At 36.4% G+C, this 14,934-nt stretch overlaps 1 protein-coding gene across 10 annotated transcripts in view; it reads right to left on the reverse strand.

The window, feature by feature from the left end:
• Nucleotides 1–8,363: 8,363 nt before the first annotated feature.
• The window catches only part of LOC148040945 (putative NOT transcription complex subunit VIP2), a 36,597-nt gene continuing 30,026 nt past the window's right edge, over nt 8,364–14,934 (reverse strand). For 7 of the 10 annotated variants that reach the window (XM_087674974.1, XM_087674999.1, XM_087674982.1 and 4 more), the window contains 2 exons: nt 8,726–8,870; nt 8,364–8,580 (listed from right to left, as the gene is read on the reverse strand). In XM_087674974.1, the coding sequence (XP_087531100.1) occupies nt 8,521–8,580; nt 8,726–8,870 (205 nt within the window). In that variant the 3' untranslated portion in view covers nt 8,364–8,520. The other 3 variants (XM_087674965.1, XM_087675027.1, XM_087675017.1) reach the window with 3 other exon arrangements.

Raw genomic sequence — 14,934 nt, forward strand, 5'->3', positions numbered from 1 at the left:
AGGCACATACGGCATATTCATTCTAAATGGTTGATTTCTTGTACCGCCATTTTCAATCTTTAACAAAGAACTTAGAGAGAAAATATAAACTTTCACCTCTAAAGAGAAACTGAAGATTTCTTGTAGAATGTCCTCAATAAGGACCTAACCAAATTAGAAGTGGACAAGAACACTTTTTACACACACTAGTAGGGATAATGATAGTGATGATATAGGAAGAGGAATAGAATAGAATGTGTAGTGCATTATGAAGTAAATATTTCAATGCATTAATATTTAGGGGTACAACTAGTGAATCTTGACCCAAAATGATGGGTAAGTAGAGGGGGGTATAATGGAGAGATGGACAATATAAGAAGATGAGAGTAAGGGTCGAAGAGGGTGAGGATATGATGAAGTGGGGGCAAGGAGGGTGATGGACTTGGGAGATGGGTGGGGAAGTGAGGGAGAAGGAGATGATATATATGATGAAGTGGGGAAGAAGGATGGTGGAGTGAAAAGAGATGGGGAAATAGTGAAGGAGAGGAAGAAAATAGAGGTAGTAAAAATAGTGAGAGTGGAGTATGTATGTCCCTCTCCTTGAAGGCTCAAAGTGATTCCTTTTTATAAAAACTTGGTTTGATTACATTATTTACTAATCCCAATTAATCAAATGTAATCTTGAATTATTAGAGCCACAAATTGGATGATGCACCAGGTGATGTAAGGCAGTGTACATGGAGTCTTCCTTCATAATGCATTTTGTTGTCTTATGTGCATAAGTCTTCAAAGTCAAGCTTTCTAGAGAAACTAATAAGAAAATAGAAGGTAAACCACAAAGATTGAAAAATGTGAGGGAGAGTTGTGCATATGCATTACTAGTATAATGTGAGAATTTACAATATGGGATGGCTAATTTTACAAAGTTTGAGTAGAGATAATGTAAAAAGGTATATACACTTCTTACAATATGTTCTCTTCCTCCAAAAGGAAAAGGAGCTTACTGTAAAGAGAGCCACTGCACACTACAGGTGGCAGACACCCGTCACCATCACTTTATTCTTTATTCTTTTAGTGGCAGTTTGAATAAAGGAAGGCCCGATCACACATTGTGACTGTTGGAGTTCCCATTTGGTCTCTCTCTCTTTCTTGCTCTTACTCTCCCACCATAGCTCTTCCAAGCAAACTTCGATCCTTCTCACCTTTCATTTCTTAGATGATATCTTTGTGTCTCAAAAAATGGAAATTGCCATGGATACAACTCCTCAATCCTATGGAAGACATTGTCCAAATTTAGTCCTAAAGAGTACATTAGTACAATTTTAAAAACTCTTGCATAAAACATGATGCATGTTTATGTTGTTAACTAAATCAAGTTGGCAAGATATTTGCTCTATGGCCAAGAAATTACATCTAGGATAGAGCTTGGCCTTAGGGCCACCATCTCTTGGATTGAACTTGGCATTTTCTCTAGGTCAAATATGTTCTCTCAAGGATTGAGGTTGGCCTTGTGGAATCCGTATAGGGACCCTTAGGGCCAAGCATGTCCTATCTCTATTTGAGCTCGGCCATAGTGCTAAGCATTTGATCTCAATATTTTGAGCTTATGCAATGCCTTCAATAGGATTTAGCTTGAGCTAAACATGTCATTTCTAGGAAAAATCCAAAATCCTAAAAGATGGTGCTTTGAGGATCGAGCCTCTATTTATTTTTAATAAGTAAACAAAGAAGTTTAGGAATTGAAGCATGGATATTTATCCCATAAAATATACTTCACATCTTACAAGTTTCCGTTCTTTGGACTCTAGGAAGTCTCCAAAATAAATTTTTGAATGTTTTGGATGTTTTGACAAAACTTCATATAACATGAACAAGTTTTAATCAATCAACTTTATGTTGGGTGTCATTTTGTGGACAAATTTTAACTAGAATACAACTAAAATTTGAAGAAAGTATGTATCAAATATTTTTAGTAATATTTATCTGGACAAGCATTTCCAAAGTAGAAATTTTATAGTTCAATTGATTTCACATCTATTTTAAAAGTCAAAAGTGAAACAAGATAAGTCACAATCTTATAAAAATCAATACGGTATCTAATTGAGAATCATAGAGTATAAACAGAAGAGAAGAGAAATTATGTATTATGTATGACAAAGTTACAACAAGTAGCATCCAACAATGCATTCAAAATATGCACTCCAATGAGAAGCTCAATCCACCCGACCACCAAGATGATAGCATGTCTCAATTAATTGTTCTTTGAACAACATCATACACCTAAAAATATGCTTTTTTTAAAGGATACATTTTACCAAGATAAAAATGGATGCAATCCTCCAAAACTCGCACGCCCATGCAAAACTTGCCAACAAGAATAACAAAAGAAAGGCAAAAGCAACACAACAATGTAAGTGTTGAAAAATATTATTTTACTTTTGCAAAGGCTCATATCTTCAAAATGGTGAGAAATTTGACCAAGCCTATAAGACTACAAAATGTTTCCATAATTTCCCTCTGCATGAAACAAAACTTTGACCAAATTCCATTTCATTTAGCCATGATTTAAGCTTAAAGATAAGACATGTTCTTGTGCTAGAAAAAATTTTACCAAGTCATTTCCCAAACGAACAAATCCAATCATTGTGTGCAACCACTCACTATGAGGGGTGCCATTACCAAAATGTGTTCACACTCTCAAAACAACTTGAACGTTACTTCTAAAAACTATTTACACATGTTTTAAAAAAGTTTAGTATTGCTTTATTGGGGCATATCACATTGTCCCCTTCTCCTAAAAACTTTATCCTCAAAGTTGAAAAGAAATATATCCTTTTTTCAAAACATCTAAATGTACCCAAGATGCATCTTTTATGGGATATGTATCCCACTTTACCAAAACTTCTACAATATATCTACCCTTATTAAGATGCTTGACCTTGCAATCTAATTCTAACTCTAGTTCTACTTTCAATGTCTTATCCTCTTGAAGTCTAAATTTGTCTTACAAAACATGATCAAAGTTACCAATATATTTCCTCAATAAGCACACACACACACACACACACACACACACACACACACACACACACACATATGAGAGAGCGCAATTTAATGCATATGCAAGTAAGCCAATCTTTCTTAGTATTTTGAAGGATCTACAAAACATGGAGACAATCTTTCATTTTTTCTAAGAAACAAGTTAATTCATCAAGATTCAACTCTAAAGAAAACCATGTTACTTTCATCAAACTCTAATACTCTCTTACTCTTATTATAATACCTCTTTTATCTTTGTTGTAGTGTCTTAATGTATTGTTTGATTTTTCTTAATTTCTCATCCATTTTTTAAGCATTTGTTTTGAAATCCCTACTCTATTTAAAGCATTGAAAGGATGAATAAGAGATACACAATTATAACCATACATTGCTTCAAACAGAGCTATTTTAATTGACACATATTATGAACTATTATATACAATTTTAATTAATAATAGATATTTAGTCCAATTATTTTGCTTTTGATTTGCATACATCCTAAGCATGTCCTTAAGAACTCTGTTCACCCTCTTTGTCTCTGTATCAATGTGTAGATGGAATATAGCATTCATTCTAAGTCATGTTCTTATGGTCTTAAATGTGGCTTGATGTAAATTTTCAACCTCTATCAAAAATAATACCTTTTGGCATACCATGAAAGCTAAATAGTTTCCTTATAAACAATTCAAAATGTGTAGCATTAGTCTTTTTCATTGAAAAGAAATGAATTGTTTTCATAAGTCTATCAACTACCACAAACATAGTATCATAGCCTCCTCTAGCAAACATGCAACTTTGTTATAAAATCCATAGATATGGATTTCTACTTTTGGCTGGCTATGTCCAATGATTATATTTAACAAAGCATGCATTTTTGTTTTTGACATTCTTTAAGACGTTCTTTCTTAGATTTTGAGACAATAGGGATACATAAATGATTCAAGTAATAAAGACCACTTAAGCATGTGAAATTTCCCATCATACATTTCTCCTAATTTGTTACTTAAGAAGGACAAGATCTTAGAATACATTAGTTTATCATGCACTTCAAGACATATATCATTAATTAAGTCAATTTGTATAACATATAAATTGTTGCATGTAGATCTACAACTCAAGGTGTCAGCAACCTTTCTTTCCTTCTAAACCGATGCTTGATATCAAATTCATACTCACATAACAACTATACGTCTCTTTTGTCAATTATTCAACAATGGGTAAGTAAAGATATTTTTAGACTTTGATGATCAATTTAGGTCACATTTCACTCCAAGTAGCAAACGTCTCCAATGTTTTAGGGCATGAACTACAGTGACAAGTTATGGATCATGTATATGAGAGTTTAACTCATGCATTCTTAGTTATCATGGCTCATAAGCCACTACTCTCCCCTCTTGTGTCGATATACATCCCAATTGCTCATCTCCATTGGCATCACAAGATAAGACAAAAGGTTTTCCCATCTCAAGAGTTCCAAAGTACAGTTCTCGACCACCACCTATTTTAATGTATTAGAGGCTTTCTCACATGTATCTATCCAAAGAAAAGCTTTAGTTTTCTTAGTTAGTTCAATCAATGCACTTGCTTAGAGAGTTCTTCCTATACAAACAATTTTTATCATTTTCAAAGAACCACTTACTCCATTTAGCATAAAGTTTATGCTCTCTCAAAGTCTGAAGAGTTTTTCTTGGATGTACCTTATGTTCTAGATGACCATTAGGGTACAAAAAGATATCGTCCAAGAATGCAAGGATGAATTCATTAAGATATAACTGAAAGTTATTTATCAAATGCATGAAAGTGGCCAATACATTGGTTAAGCCAAAGGCTAGAACACTAAATTCATAATGTTAATATCTACGTCTGAAAAGAAATCATGGTCTCCATTTCAATCTTTTGAGCTTGCAACAAATTAATCATCATCTTGTTCGGACATTCGAAAGTGCAATGTTCTTGCTCCTCACAACGATAGCACAATCCCAATCTTCTTGCTCTTGCAAGGAATTCTAGGCCTTGTTACCATTGAAAAATGCCTTTTCTTCTAATTATGGTTGTTATTGGAGACATTCTAATTCTGCACATGTTTTTTGAGAACCCTCTATTGGTCCTCTCTGGATATTACTATGGTGTCTATTGGTACTTTGACTATGGCTTGGCTTAGCCTTTGATACAATAGGATAAAAGCTTTGTGGGTGATGATCAATGGAAATAACCTGAGGATTAGAAGAAGCTACATTCTTCTCCCTATGTGTTTGCAACTTTGCATAGTCCTCTACTTTGCTATAGCGTCAAGGAAATCAATACATCCGAATCCCTTCACTTGAATACTTTAGATCATCCTTTAATTCTTCAATAAACTTACTTTCAAATATAATTGTAGAAACTTCTCTTGATAATCATCAACAAACTAATCATGTTTATACTCTTCGTATTGTTTGAATGAGGAAAACAATACCTCTTTTTAGTCTCCGTACGAAACTCACATTGTTTTTTAATTTAAAAAGAATATGAATTATGTATTATATATGCCAATTACAAGAACAACATAGCACATTCAACGCATGCACTCCAATGAGGAGGTCGATCCACCTGACCAACCCTGAGCTATATTCACATACATGCTAAAGAATTTTAATCACATTCACAATCTCGCTCTCAACCTCACAATCTCATTCTCATTTACAATCTCAATCTCTAATTTCACAAAAGAATATGATGCCATGTCTTGATCAATTGTTTTCTAAACAACTTCATGCACTTGGCAAGAAGCTTTTTTTCAAGCACGTTTTTTTCTAAGAAAAGAATCAATGTAATCCTCCAAGATTGGCACCCCCGTACAAAACACACCAACAATAACAAAAGAAAGGAAAAAGCAACAAGACAACACATTTTATTTTTTCTTTTTTTTTAGTGCTGAAAAAAAATAACATTTTTCATTTTCAAAGAATCATAACTTCCAAACAATAAGGAATTTGATTGAGCCAATGAGGACAAAATATTTCCCTCAATGCTCTCTTCAAACTTGGTATGCCTACCTTCAATCAAATTTCACTTCATTTAGCTACAAATTTAAGCTTGAAGATCTAACATATTCTTATGTTACAAAAGTTTTGACCAATTTTATACACACTTTGTGACATGTGCTAATAAAGCCATAATGAAGTTTTTTGTAACGTGTGTCAATAGCGTTCACAATTGACTTTCACATCATTTTGAGAGGACTTTTTGTGATATGTGCTAATTTAGCCATAATGAAGTTTTTTGTGGTGTGTGTCAATAGCGTTCACAATTGACTTTTACATCATTTTGAGAGGACATTTTGGTAATGATATATTGATTATACACTTAAAATACTCCCAAATCTATGTGTAAAGAAACACAAGTTCAAAAACACAATTTATATGGAGAACTTGACATCGCATGTTTAAATGAAAAGTCAAATAGGTGTAGGTTTCAAGATAACTACTACATTCATGATAAAGCACAATGATCAACATTAGTTTTAAAAGAATGCAATCAAAGGAGGCACTTTCCAAAAAGAAAAAAGAAGTGTTGCATGTTCAGAGTGTGCTTCATACTTTCATCTTTATGGGTAAAAGTGAGATAGCTCGAGGTGGGCAAGTGATTTGGACTCCAAATGGAATGATCCTCTAAACATGCTGAAAGATGATTTTTAATCAACATGATATCTCCTTCCACTTTCTATATCTCATCTTTGTCTTGTGGATTACATCAATCTAAAATGCCAAAGTACGTCATATCGCTTCAAGTAGGCATATCCCTGGACTTTGAGTGAGAAAGTTGGCCAAGAACATCATGATTTCAGTGAGGGTTTGTTGAGCAACAAAAACACGTTTGAAGACTGCACATAAAATTGAAAAAGCTAACAAAAGCAAAGAATGTTGCTACTCTTTCATGGAATGGAGTACCATCAGGCAGTTCTCCACAAAATTGCCCCTAGCTAACTTGCGCGGTGTAATATAGAAGATTGGAGTATAATGTGGAAAAAGATGCAAAAATATCAGATTACATGGGAAGGCAACAGGGACAAGAGTTCATTCTATGGGAAAACAAGGTATGCATCCCACTCCATGGAGCAAAATAACAGAACCTTGTCCATGCAACTTTTTAAATCAGCTGGCAAGATATTCTATTGTGCAACGCATGGCTACTCGGAAACCACTCGTCCAATGACATTAACCAAGTGTGAAAAGCTTCAGATACCAATTCAAATGCACTGTTTTTACCACATGATGCCCGGCTAAGAAACTGTAGAGTTCAAAGGACTCACCACACATCAAAAGGCAACCTTCACATCATGCATGGCCTACATGGGCATCAAATTTAAAATATATGCCATGGGAGAAACATGAGCATATTGATTGTTCAGTGATCAGTAACTTTCTAATGCACATTGAACTTTCTACCCACCACATTAAGATTAGAGTGCAGAGTCACATTGCAAATCAAAAGCAGACTTGCACTGCAAACAAGGTAATCATCAAACAACAAAACACCACCCCCCCCTCCCCCCCCAAAAAACAAAAAAAAGAACACAAAACAAAACAATCAATCAATCAGACAACAAAACCTTTTGTATGTTTAAAATGATGTCACGCAAATCTTGCAAGGCAATATCAACTCCAACTCTCTAGGATTTGTCCCTCTTAGCCACATATTGTAGGTGATACTAGTACTACATAATAAACAACAAATTTCCTAAAACTCGCCAGCCAAGAACGCTGTTGAAGTACATCTTTATATCATGTGTATGGGTGCATCCTTTCCAGTTAAAGTGAGAACTGATTATGATTTCAAGTACTGATCTTAAAAGACCAGTTGTTCCAGCCCTTGGGACTTGGGGACTTGCAGCTGAAAAGTACATATGCATAAAAAGTACATATGCATGACTTGAAAAAATTGAGTTCATGAAATGCACTGGACAATCCTCCACAAAGAACGTGCTAAAGCTGCCCAAATTACAACATCATAGCATTAACTGCTATGTAGACGAGTCCTCAACAGACAAACTGGATCATACCTTCTGCCCAGTGTTGAAAAGCCATTCCCTTAGCAATTGACCTCATGATATAAAGTTATGCAACCAATACAATGCAGCAACTAGGTGCATGGGCAGGAGCACTAGCATGAAACTCTTGTCAAATTCGTAGTTCACAGCATATACGTTTTCGAAGTACCAAGATCGTGTTAAGACTTCAGTTGCTAATACTCCTCTTCAGGCAAATGCAATTCTCAAAAGAATAAAGAGAAAATTCTCGACACAAAGGCACATAGAAATTCTCAACACAGATGCAACACTTGATGTTGCAACTCTACTCAATCCATCAAAAATCAAAATGGAGAATATTTCTACACAGAGAACAAATGCATTTTCAGAAAAATAAATCTTTCATTTCTATAATGGCATCATCTCAAATCATTTGCACTACACGTTACAAAGTGGTTGCATTGCACCCACAGACTATCAACTGAAGACTGATACTAATGCTGCGGAAGTTGTGGTCTTTTCTCCACACACTCCAAGTAAACCACAAAATTGTCCTGCATTACAACCTTTCATTGGTTACTACTTTTGAACCAACCAACTACATCCAGCAGGAACACTTCAGATGCAAGTGCTCAAGCAAGCAAAAACACCTCCAGACAGCTATTGTTGAAAAATGATTATGTTTGAAGGACCATGTACCTTTCTTACCAAGTCCCATGAAGAGGGATCAAAAAAGTAGTAAGATCCTCGTTCATAGGTATTCGTTGTCACGAGGGGCTCAAAATTGGGTACGCGCATAAACCACATGCGCAGTTCTTTGTGATAAAGCCAACCTTTGTTATATCTGTCCCGAAAGACAAAGTCTTCAAAAGATGATTATAAATTCCAGAATCAATTGCTATAGAAACGCAGCATGTACCTACTATCAAAACAACTTTGACAGAGTAACATGACTATACTATAGATTTCATCATCAATAACAAGATCACTGATTTTGTTATGCATCTCTTCAATTTAGCTAAAGTCTGATATGCACCGTATTAGCAGAAAAACAATTTCCCACATGTTGAAGTGAATCAATAAACAAAATTCAAGGTAGGGCAAAAACACTTAACCTCAGGCACTTAATTTACACACCCGTTTATTTCTCAACTAGATTTTTAAAATCTTGAAAGTGAGAAACACCTCAATTTTCTCCTTCATGAAATACACCCATATCTTGTATAATTATCAGTAAAGGTTACCCAATACTTACATCTAGTGATTGATGCAGTATTTTTAGGTCCCCACATTTGAATGTGCAACATTAAGTAAATGCTTGCTTACACATTTATCATGAGGAAATGCATGGCTTGTTTATTATCCAAATTGGTATGCTTCACACACTTTCTACATGCCATCTACTTTGAACTTAGGCAAGCCCATCACAACTTCATATGATTGCATATTCTTCAACCGCCGCACATTTATATGGTCAATATGTTTGTGCCAAATGTCAATATTACCCATAAATCTTGTACCTTATGTAAACATAGTAACCTTCAAAGTAGTCCAAGGTTAACATCCTTCCCACACGCTTACCTTTTACAACAATTTATATCTATTCTTGAAATCCTCTATAAAACAGCCATTCTAATTGAACTTTACTTGCAATCCTTGCTCTAACCATTTGTCCAACAAAAACCAAGGTCTTTGTGATATTAGACATATGCAACACATCAACCAAACACCCAACTTTTATATCCTGCATAGACAATGGAACACTGCCAAGATAACTAATATCACCTTATTTTTACAAAACCAGGCATTTCAAGATTTTTCATTTCTCTAAAACATTCTCCATGAGATGTCATATGGTTAGAGGCACCTGAATCCACATACCATACATCATTAGTCATTATTGCTGATGTATTTGCATTCACTACATTCATCATATGCTACATAACAAACTTCTTCTAATTATCAATGTGATTATTAGGTAGACACATAATTGTTATGTTGTATTTTTTTCATTTTTGTTATTTCCATCTCTTCTCTTTTCTAGATATTTGTATGTAATATAACCTTTCTAACCACAATTATAACATTCTCTGTTATCATAATTTGCATTTTATCTACCATGTCATCTATGCCTCCCCTTAGCTTAAGACTAACCTCTACCGCTTGTATGTGATTGCTCCAATGAGTCATGAGATGGCCCTTGATTTTCCCATAACAACCACCACCATGGCCTCTACCTCTACTTGTGTTAGTAGAGTATCTATTTCGAACTATTCTTGCTTTGTGACAAGGATGTGGCAATAAAGGCCCTCTTACTCCCACTCCCGTGTATAAATTTACTTGTACATGTGATCGCACCCTTGTGGGTGTAAGTGTGCCGTACCCTAAGTAAAAATACATTCTTTTGTTCTTTGTGTGTACCACACTAGTACACACCCATATTGAGTCTTTACTCTCTTTGCACACACACTACTTCTGAAAACACCTCCTTTGTCTTGCACACTATCTAGGCACTTCCGCTCACCCATCAAACAGGTATCAAAGCTACAGCAAGAGTGCTCACGCAAAGGAGTCGGCTCATCATCGTTCTACCTGTTCAAGGGCAGCAAGTGTTCGTTTTGACCAAGATACAATAAGTCAATTTCAAACGGCACTCGACATGAGGCACAAGTCAGCTGCGATAGGTTAGGTCACAACCAAGCCTGTGACTAGGTGGGTGACACATGACTAGGCTGGCGGCGCAGTTCCAACAGTCGATGGGAGCGAGGCACAATCAGACGACAGGGCAACACGCAACGGGCAACAAGACATACGCAGCAGGTCAACGCCATCACAATGCAGATTTGACGGACCTTCCTTGTTTTTTTTAAATTACTTGTAATTTTTTTCTTCTCCCACTAATGAGTGTTCACATGCCCAAGCACAACTTGCAATTTTGGCCCAAAAACTTGGGGCTTTTCTTTGATTTAGGGACTTTGATGCAAAACAAAGACATTTGACCCAAAAATTGCAAACATTGTGCACATTCGCCTCAGAAACTTGGGGCTTTTAATGTACAATTGAAATTTTGCTCAGTTGAGCCGATTTCACAAAAATTTGTGCACATTTGGACCTCGAAATTTGGGGGTTTTGCAGAATTTATGAAATTTCTGCAACACTTGCTCATATTTAACACTCGATATGATATATTAATGCAATTGGGGCAGATTTATTGCACAAATTTTGAGGCTTTTTGCATTGGTAATGTATTTTGAACCCATTTGTGCTTTAACAGTGAAATTACAACAGATTCGCTGCTGAGTGGGAGAAATTTTGGACTTGGGATGTATTAAATGTTATAAAAGGGCACCTTCTCTTGGCACATGTGAAACAGTGGTACATACACCACTTGGGTTATTGCATTTGGGCATTATGGTGATGTATTATTGAAGTGGGAGCTGTCTTTTATGCATATGTATCAGATTCGGTTCACGTACATGTTGTAATTAGTTAGCCCTTAGGTCTGAAATTGCAGAAAAATATCTGCTTCTTGGGAACTTTTGGAAGTGCAAGTTTGCATGCTTGCCGTTATATTCAGCAACCTTGATATTGGCTGAAAGTATTCAGCATTTTAATGCAGTTTTTATTGCTGTAAATGGCTGCCAATGCGTCTACATCTGACACAAAGAATCTTTTTGAGATTCGCAAATTTGGCAATGGCTTTGATCTTTGGAAAAATCGTATGCAAGGTATACTTTTTCTAAAGGATTGTGATGATGCTTGGCAAAACATAAGCATGTTACTTTGTTAGATGAGGATTGGGCTAAAATGAATAAGAAAGCCATCACTTATATCAAAATGGCAATCACAGATGATATCTTGGTTGATATCAAGGGACTCACCACTGCATATGCAGTTTGGGAGAAACTCAAGGCCACATATGAGAATACAACTCCTATCAATCAAGTCCATCTCATACGAAAGTTGGTCAACTTGAAGCTTGATAAGTCTAAGCCTACCTCAAAGCATTTAAATGCTTTCATTGGTATTTTGAGCCAATTACAGGATGCAAGCTTGCCCACTTTTGATCCTAAGGTAAGGGCTATCTTCTTGCTCATGACTTTATTGGGTGTAAAGGCCCTTACACTACTCCCGTGTATATATTTATTTACACATGTGAACACATCCTTGCAGGTGTAAGTGTATCCTACCCTAAGTATAAATACATTCTTTTATTCTTTGTGTGTGCCACATTGGTACACACCCATCTCTAGACTCTCCACTCTTTCACCGCACCGCATTGCTGAATACACCTCGATTGACGCGCACACTACATGAGTGCCTTCTCTTGCGCCCTTCAAATTGGTATCAGAGCATGGGCAAGAGAGTGTGTTTCCCAAGGATAGTGATAGGCAATCATGAACAATCAATGGTCAATTTGACCAGCAGGAGTGAGGCAACAACAAGAGTGACAATCTGCAACAGGCGTGACCAGTGAAGTGACGACGTTTCAAGCCAAGCGCACTTGTGCTAGGAAGCTCGTGTTTTTTGCAAGCAACAGCTATCGAGAGCAGCTCGCAGGCAAGTCGAACTGCAACGGGCGGCACATCAGACAAGCATGCGACCTGCGGCACAGTCCCAATAGGCAATGGGAGGCAAGCGACACATCACAAGTCAACGGCCCCACTCCACACATTTTCTTTGACATTTTTAAATTCCTTCCAACAAGCCCACCCCCTATTCATTAATGCGGGTTCATACGCGCAAGCAAAAGGCTCACATCTTTACAGATTTATGCCTGGAAATTTGAAGCTTTTCCCAAATTTGATGCTGGTCATGCAAAATAGTGGCATCTGACCAAGAAATTGCAAACATTGTGTGCATTTGCTTCAAAAATTTTGGGGCATTTTTAATACAAGTAAAATTTTGCTCGACTAAGCCAATTTTCACTGTGATTTGTGCACATTTTGACCACGAAATTTGGGGGTTTTACATTTGCCCGTATTTGATACTCGAGATAATGAAATAATGCAATTAGGGCAAATTTATTGCAAAAATTTTAGGGCTTCTCGCATCGGTGATGTGTTTTGAGCCAATTTGTACTTTGACAATGAAATTACAGCACATTCAATGCTCGATGGGAGAAATTTGGACTTGGGACATGTCAAATGTTGTAAAAGGTCAACTTCCCTTGGTACATGTATTGCTGAATGCTCATTATGCAATGTAATAGTGGTACATACAGCACTTGGGTTATTGCATTTGGGCATTACGACGGTGATATATTATTGAAGTGGGAGCTATCATTTATGCATACGTATCAGATTTGATTCATGTACATGCTGTAATCAGCTCTTGGGACTGAAATTGTAGTAAAATTTCTGCTTCTTGGAGAACTTTGGAAGTGCAAGTGTATATTACTTGCTATTATATTCAGCAATCTTGCCATTCGCTGAAAGTATTCAGCATTTTATTGCAGTCTTTTATTGCTGAAGATGGCTAGCACTACATCTACATTTGACACAAAGAATCTTTTTAAGATTCATAAATGTGATGGCAATGGCTTTGATCTTTGGAAAGATCGTATGCAAGCTATACTTTCTCTGAGGGATTGTGATGATGCTTTGGCAAAACATAAGTCTATTGCTTTGTCAGATGAGGATTGGGCTAAAATGAATAACAAAGCCATTACTTACATTAAAATGGCTGTCACAGATGATATCTTGGTTGATATCAAGGGACTTAACACTCCTTATGCAATTTGGGAGAAACTCAAGGCTACATATGAGAATACAACTCCTGACAATCAGGTACATCTCATACAAAAGTTGGTCAACTTGAAGCTTGATGAGTCTAAGCCTGCCTCAGAGCATTTAAATGCTTTCACTGGTATCTTGAGTCAGTTACAAGATGCACACTTGCCAGCTTTTGATCCTAAGCTAAGGGCTATTTTCTTGCTCATGACTTTGCCAAATTCATGGGAGCATTGGTTGTGTCATTGAGCAACAACCCTAACTTGACATTTGATGGTGTGTCTGTGGTTCAATTCTCAATGAGGAGATAAGACATAAGGCAAATGGAAAAAACAGTGGATCAACCTACAATCTAAGAGGACAAATGCTACAAATAAAAACAAAAATCACAACAAAAGCAATGAAAAACGGCAAGATGTCACTTGCTATCAGTGTGGACGTAAAGGGCATAAAAATCCCAATTGCAAATACTATAAAAAATAGCAAGAATGCAAGAAGCAAGGTAATGCAAAACGCAAAAAAAGCAGAAGAATGGTAGCTCTACCCCTAAAGAAATAGAAAAGGCAAATGTGGTATTTATTGTTGTTACTGAGGAGATAGAAGAAAACAAAGATGTTGATTTGCCGGCTGCATCTTCAAATCCACATCCTATGACAATGGGAGACGTGTATATCACCAAAAGGGATATAATAGATGCCATGTTGTCTGCTCATGATGGGTTGTCACAATCGTGGATTGTTGACACTAGTGCATCATTTCATGTAACTCCATCTTTGGAGTGTTTTTCTTCTTATGAGGCGGGTAACCTTGGGAAAGTTTACCTAGGGAAAAACCATGCATGTGATATTGAAGGAGTAGGCACCATACACTTGACTCTTGAAAATGGCCACGAATTGATTCTTCATGATGTTAGGTATGTACCTCGTATTAAGAAGAGCTTGCTTTCTGTTGGGCAGCTAAACAATAGGGGTTACTTCATTACCTTTGTAGTGGAATGTGGAAGATACAGAAATGATCTATGCTAGTCACTAGAGACGGTAAAAAGGGAACTCTATATTATCTTCACTGTAAGCCACTTCTTGGAAAGTTTGTTATAGTTGCAAAAGTACACTCACACATGGAGTTATGGCACAAGCGTCTTGCGCACATGAGCCAAAGGGGCTATAGACACTTTCT

This window comes from Lygodium microphyllum, chromosome 1, assembly GCF_053477565.2.
Source record: "Lygodium microphyllum isolate KBCC chromosome 1, Lygodium_microphyllum_v1.1.10, whole genome shotgun sequence".
Lineage (NCBI taxonomy): Eukaryota > Viridiplantae > Streptophyta > Polypodiopsida > Schizaeales > Lygodiaceae > Lygodium > Lygodium microphyllum.